The sequence below is a fragment of the Arachis ipaensis genome, chromosome B04 (genome assembly GCF_000816755.2).
Source record: "Arachis ipaensis cultivar K30076 chromosome B04, Araip1.1, whole genome shotgun sequence".
Lineage (NCBI taxonomy): Eukaryota > Viridiplantae > Streptophyta > Magnoliopsida > Fabales > Fabaceae > Arachis > Arachis ipaensis.
Genome location: NC_029788.2, coordinates 29853159 through 29860667, shown reverse-complemented (window position 1 = coordinate 29860667; position 7509 = coordinate 29853159). Strand labels below are relative to the sequence as shown.

General features: G+C 29.6%; 1 protein-coding gene across 1 annotated transcript; it reads left to right on the top strand.

The window, feature by feature from the left end:
• Positions 3888–4265, top strand: LOC107636266. The gene has a single exon (XM_016339788.1). It carries the CDS (start codon positions 3888–3890, stop codon positions 4263–4265), a length of 378 nt encoding a protein of 125 aa, XP_016195274.1.

Below are 7509 nucleotides of genomic sequence, written 5' to 3'. Positions count from 1 at the left end.
TAAAGTTTCTCTTGATATTGTATAATCAAACTTTTTGATTGTCTTGACTTTATCAAGTTCTATTTGTTCACCTTATATTCCTTTGGGAGGAATTTCTTTTCTAAAAAGAATTCAACCTCTTATCACAAACACTTTGTCTTAAGAAGGATGATAGAAATAATACTCATTATTTCTTTAGGGTAACCAATAAATCTCATTTATCGGACCTAATATCAATTCTATTGTTGTGCAATCTCTTAACACATATAAGACATCTTCAAACTCTAATGTTCTTGAGTTTTGGCTTATGCCCCTTTTCTATATCTTATATAGGTAGAAACTGATTTAGTGAGAAATTTGTTAGCAACATTTCTAAAACGTAGTCTAAATATTTAACAAACAGTGATACTCAACTAAATCAAATTTCATATTTCTTAAACATAATGGAGTACATAGAGTACTACTATTTGTACATGGAGAGAATCATATTCTCTATTCAATAGAATATCAATTAGATGTTAGAGATTTTACTTTAAACTCTTATAATAAAAATACTCAATATCTTTATGATTGGTCAAACCAACCCTTAAGAGCAATTTTAATTCGCATTCTCAATACTCATATTGAGTTTTTCCAAAAAGATCACAAACTTTAATCATATTAAGACCAATTATAAATTGTTTGTAATAAAATAAATCTCCAAAAATACTTGCAAGAACAAATCTCGCTAAAGCCATTTGCCTAATGGCATTCCAACTTCTAAAGTTATTTAATTCAAAATATATTGCCCAATACTCCCACTAGTTTAAATAAAATCTTTGATAGTCATACTATCTTACTTTGGACACCATACATCTTCTCAAGATGTTCAGTAATAAATAGTGGGTATATGCTTTTGAAATTAGAACTCATGTTGTCAAAACAACCCATATTATAGTAAAATAATATTTTAGATACTTTACAAGTACTGACTATTCCATCACCATTTTTATTGGACAATATTATCATTTCAATGATAACCCTTTGAAAATACAATTCTCAAAGTAAATTAAGAAATCTATATTTCTGAAAAAATTATTTAGAATCGCAAATGAGTATCTTGGTTGTCCAGTTGTTACTCATACCTATTCCAAATAAACATGATTAAATTGTATCCCATACAATTATAATCCCAAATAATTATCTGGTTGTCAGACAATTATTTAACTGAATTATATTTTATACCCCTAGGTTGTCTAGGTTCAAGTATAAATTAATTCTCCTTATACATCATCATATGCATAAATAAATTCTATCTTTGAGTACAAGTCTCCTGGTTGTCAGGTTGCTCCTTGTAAACAAGAGATAAATTTATTTTTGGCAATCTCCTAACTTTTAGGATTTATCTCTATTGTTAGACAATTTTTTTTCAGTACTCATTGATTAAATTTTATATTCCCAGGTTGTTTAGGCAAAATATAAAATTAAATCCCTAATACATCAAATGTATATACTGATTATTATCTTAAAAATAAAATTCCTGGTTATCAGGCTGCTCTTTATAATCAAGAATATTAGAAAAACTAATTTCTAATATTATAGTATTCAAAACACATAAATCAAATCAAAATTTGATTTTTCATGTACTAACGTTTAGCTTTAAAAAACTATCAAATCAAATTTGACTTTTATATATACACTTATATATATAAGAAAAAACAAAAGATATTTTGCATCTCATTTCTTTTACGTGACCAAAGTCATGATGAAATAAAATCAAATCAAATAGTTGATTAAAATCATAACTATTATTTTTCAAAGAATGATAATTTAATCACAATTAAATAATCAAAATTAAAATAATTAACTATTAATTTATTAGAAACTTATCTCAATGAAATAACTGCATCACATGCTAAAAAAAGTTTGAATTAATCTTATTAATTCACAAACTTTAAGAAAATAGGAATAAAAATTTAAACACAAAAAGCCAAAACTCTGATCCCACTGTAGAATTACCATGTGTTCATAACACGCAGCGGAAGTAATAAAGTAATCCTAAAGATCTATTTTGTACTTAAATTTTATTCCAATAAATAATATATATTTTAGATCAGATCTAAATACCTGTGTACGCTAATAAAAATTTTATTCTTCGATTGTACGAAAACTCTATGCATATCCACACCGAGACCAACATTTGCTGTCAACTCCTTGACCAATGGACATCTTATCTAAATTGAGAAACCTCTTGCAATTTTTTGCACACCATAAAATTCATCTCCAAGAATTAGGCTCACATACATTTGTGTGCGTAGAGGTAAAGGAATAAAACTCTTTGTTATTCTCTCTTTATTCACTATGTTCCTCTACTCTTGGCATACATATATATAGTATGAGATTTGTTACTAATTTTAAACTTGAATCTTTCAAATTTATGAATCATATCATAACTCAATTTGAAACAAAATCAGTTAAGATCTCATCCAAATTTAGAATTCAAGTTTAGAAATAGAATAACTAATTATTCTCAAATCTCATATAATATTCTCAATTATCATACTATTATTATATTCTTGGTGCTAGCAAAGAATATAATAATATTTTATTTAAATTAATATAATTATTTATTTGATCAAATCAAAATAATAATTAAATAATTCTACAGCAAAGATTAGAACACTCGTTAGTGTGTGACCCTATAGGTTCAATACTAGGCGGGTAGTAAATTAGTCATACTAAATTTACTAATCAAGGTTGGCGTCTAACAACACTTCTCAACGACCCGATAGTACGAAGTAATATATTTTTACTAAGAACCTTAGAAGAACAAAGTATAATTCCTTCCATCTTTTTAGCTCTTGGTTAACTCTTAGAGTATGGTTTAATTGTCAAACTCTAACTTGTTACCATTATTATAATAAACTGTGAATGACTTAAGAAACTCATTTCTTCATTCATTCAATCCCCTTGGCCAAGGTTTTATTCATCTCAGTCATTATAATCATAGAGCTCAAACACTTTACCGAGATTTAATGGATTCCTTATTGACTAATCATTAATTCTACAAGTATTTAAATCATACCCAATATCCATTCAACTAGCACCCTAGGGTATTAGGTGTCCGGAATCAAAGTATAATAAATACATTGTTAATTACTATGACAGTCGCAGGTCAAAGGAAACTCTATTACCATGTTCATCTTGAGAATATCCTATTGACAAATATACGGTAATTATAACCATTAGAAATTTTCAAAGTGAGTCAGTTCAATGGGCATATCTCTATATGCACCATCTATATATATAATTTAATAAATGAGATCTATTAATCTTCATCTAATGAAGACCATTATATATATTGATCTTTTCGAATTATTAATGTCCTTTTTAATAATCCTATGACCAAGAACAATTTAGATTAAATTATAAAAGATTTATCTCTCAATATTATGATCACTATCACAATGATAAATCTCTATTTTTAATCAAGGACCTTATTATATTAACATTTTAATATAATAACAATAACAAATTATTTGACACGTGATTGATTGGATTGTGGTCATACTACTTATTCCCAACATAAATATCAACTATCAATAATTCATCAACTCCATTCCAAATCTAGTTTTTCACCTCAAAGGAATACTAAAACATACCTCAAGCTATGGCTAGAAATTTTGATGATATGTTTAATGAGGTTTTGTATGGTAAAAAAAAGACGGCGAGATAACACACTCATAGATAATTAGATCGATGAGTGTTTTCTTGATGATTCAGAAGAAGAAGATACCGATAGAAGCTCTATCCCAACTCCTCGTAGATAGATCAACAGAGATCGAGAAGCAGAACATGATCGCCTTTTTCAAGATTATTTTGCAGATAAGCCGGTGTATAATGCTGACATTTTTCGACGGAGATTTCGAATGAGAAGACATCTGTTCCTTCGAATAGTAGATGCTCTCTCAACTGACTCTCCGTATTTCCAACAGAGGGTCGATGGAACTAGGAGAAAGGGCTTGTCACCACTCCAAAAATGCACTGCTGCAATATTGATGTTAGTATATGGCGTAACTGCTAATGCCGTAGATGATTATGTGCGCATAGGCGAGAGCACTACAATTGAATGCTTGAAAAATTTTGTTGAAGGTGTCATTTCGGTGTTCGAGGATGAATACTTGAGAAAACCAAATTCAAATGATGTACGATGCCTGCTACAAATGGCGGAAGGTCGTGGCTTTCCTGGCATGTTGGGTAGCATTGACTGCATGCATTGGCAATGGAAAAATTGTCTAAAGGTGTAGAAAGGTATGTACATGAGTGGTTATCGTGGAGTTGCAACCATAGTACTTGAGGTTGTAGCATCTTCAGACCTTTGGATATGGCATGCGTTCTTTGGGGTTTCTGGTTCAAATAATGATATCAACGTGTTAGATCGTTCACCAGTGTTCGATGATATTCTAAATGACTGTGCTCCGGAGGTAAACTATACTTTTAATGGTAATAACGTCACAATGATACTATGGGATACTATTTAGCAGATGGTATTTATCCTGAATGGGCCACATTTGTCAAATCAATCTCAAAACCACAAGGAGAGAAACGCAAGTTATTTTCACAATACCAAGAAGGGTTAAGAAAAGATGTAGGGCGAGCATTAAGAGTGTTGCAAGTACGCTTTGCAATTATAGGTGGTCTAGCACGCTTTTGGGAAAAGAAGAAACTTGCAAACATAATGCGAGCTTGTATTATATTACATAATATGATTGTTGAGGATGAATGAGACACTTATGCAGAAAATTTTGCTCAAAGCTTGGAGTATGACGATGTCGAAAACAGCTTATCACAACCTCAGCTGGGAAAGGAAGATTTTGCACCATACCATCAATTTCTCCAAAGAAATATCCAACTTCAAAATAAGCAGCAGTAGCATAGACAGTTGAAAGAGGACTGACGAACTGATTTCTGCCGGTAAAGAAATTTTTATAAAATTATAATCGTGTTGCAAGTATAGTTTCTAAACCAATAGAGAATCTTTTCGTACAAAAGTTTTGGTTGTCACTTAAGCAAACCTAATAAAATTTATAACCGAAGTATTTAAACCTCGGGTCGTATCTCAAGGAATTGCAGGGAGGTATGATTTATTATTGGTTATGGAAAAGGGTATATTTTTTGGTTTTTGAAATAGGGAACAAGTAATTTAAATGGCAAGAAAAATAAATTAATAATTATAAAGAAAACTTTTGGCGAGGTATGAGAACTGGAAATCCCATCCTAGTTATCTTTATCAGGTGTGATGAGAATTGTTTATCGCTCCCACTTAGTTAACCATTACTAAATAAAAGAAAGTCAAGTGGACCAATCAATTTGATCCTCAAGTCCTAGTCAACTCCTATGAAAAGACTAGCTTTAGAGCGATCCAAATCAATCAGCGAGAATTTCAATTTTCAATCAACTGCTGAGTCTGTTAACTCAAGTGTTACCAATTACTTAACCAAAACCAAAAGGAGAAAAATCTAAATTAAATTGAAAGCATCATAAATAGAATAAAATAATCATAAATCTGGAATACCTCAAATTATATTAAATAGAATATTCAAATCTAACATGGAAAGATTCATAAGCCAATTTGGTGACATAAATAACTAACAAGTAAAAGTATTAGAGTAACTAAAAGTAGAAGAGAACATAAAATTAAAGTTGGGAATATTGAACCTGGAATGGAGTAATAACCATAAAGTAAAAGAAATCCTAATTCTAAAACCTAAGAGAGAGGAGAGAACCTCTCTCTCTCTAAAACAACATCTAAAACCTAAAATTGTGTATTCTGAATGTTGTATAAATTGTTGTTGTTGATTCCCCCATTCTCTGGCTTCTATTATGTGTTTTTGAGCTTGGATTTGGGCCGAAAAAAGGTCCAGAAATCGTTGGGGGCGACTTCTGCAATTTTCTGCACATGGCGTCTGTCACACGTGCGCGTGGGTCACGCATTCGCGTCATTTGGAGTTTTTCCTTGTCACGCGTACGCGTCCACGTCGTCCAAGCGTGCGCGTCACTGCTATTTTCTTCAAAACTCCTTTTTGTGTGTTCCTCCCATTTTTGCATGTTTTCTTTCTGTCCTCTAAGCCATTTGGTAATAAAGGATAATTAAATTTAATATTTTTAAAGTATAGGAAACATATTTTTACACATATCATAGAATAAGGAAGGAATTGTAAAACCATGCAAATTATATGAGTTGTAGGCGAAGAATTGATAAAAACACTCAATTGAGCACAAGATATATCATAAAATAGTGGTTTATCAAGGACTTGATTGAATACATATGGTAATTTCACAATACTTGTCGTTAACTATAGAGGTTAACTATGTTTTTTTTATATATTAAATAATTTTACAAATCAGTATAATCTCAAATTATATATTGTGTATTATTTTTCTATATGATTTTTTGATATTAGTATTTTTTTAACAGTAAATTATTTTTGAATTTATAAATTTAAAAAAATATTATTGTAAGAAATAGTAATTATATTAATTTTAATTACTTTAATTAATTAATTAAGTGAGACCGCAATAGAGACTAAAGTTAGTTCCTCCTAATAAGGAAGAGAGATGCTTTGAATTCCTATTTACTATTTATGACGCAAAAGTTGATGTGGAATTACTTTTTAGGACAGGTGGGCTGTAAATAGAGATTGGGATGAATTCTCTACTGGAGATGGTTTTAAGGGTCCGTTATTAGCCAATGAGTTACTGCATGCACAAGGCGGAATTCAAACCTCCGACACTTGCTTAAGCGAACAAGTGAACTGACCAATCGACCAACCCAAATTAGTTCCCATAATAATAGTTAATAGTATGAAAACAAATGATTTTTTTTCACAAGGATCACTGTGCCCACTAGCATTATTTCATCTAAAAGACTAAAACAGCATAAATGTTTACGTTACTGGTTTATCAAGAAAAAGAAAAAAATGATTTCTCAAATTTTACAAGTTAAATTGATCTTTTAAATTTTTATTGAATCAACGTATATCATGTTATTTCTAACTAATTTTTTATTCTGATATATATCGTTTGACATATACTGATAAAAATTGTTAAAGTTTACATATAAAAGGCAACAAAACGATACCTTTTATGTGATGTCGGTGAAACATAAAGATGAATAATCACATTAATTATTTTTTATATAGTTCAAATAGTAGTATATTGCAAAAATGTGACTACCAGTGGTGTATTACGGAAATATGTATTAGAACAATTCGTTAGAAACAAAATACTTTATAATAACTTTTTTAATATGTCTTAATAATGATTCTTCATATGCTAAAGAGTTAAAAGATAATTTTTAATGAATTTTTAGAAATAATTTATTATTTTATTTTAAATTTGTAAGTTAATAAAAATATAGATTTTTTTGCAATTTGAACTAAGACAATTTAAATTTTTATTATTATTCGTTTTGATTTTTTTGATATTTTATTTGAATTCAAATGAGATTATTTCCTTAATTATTAACATTTATGTTGATTCGATTTATTA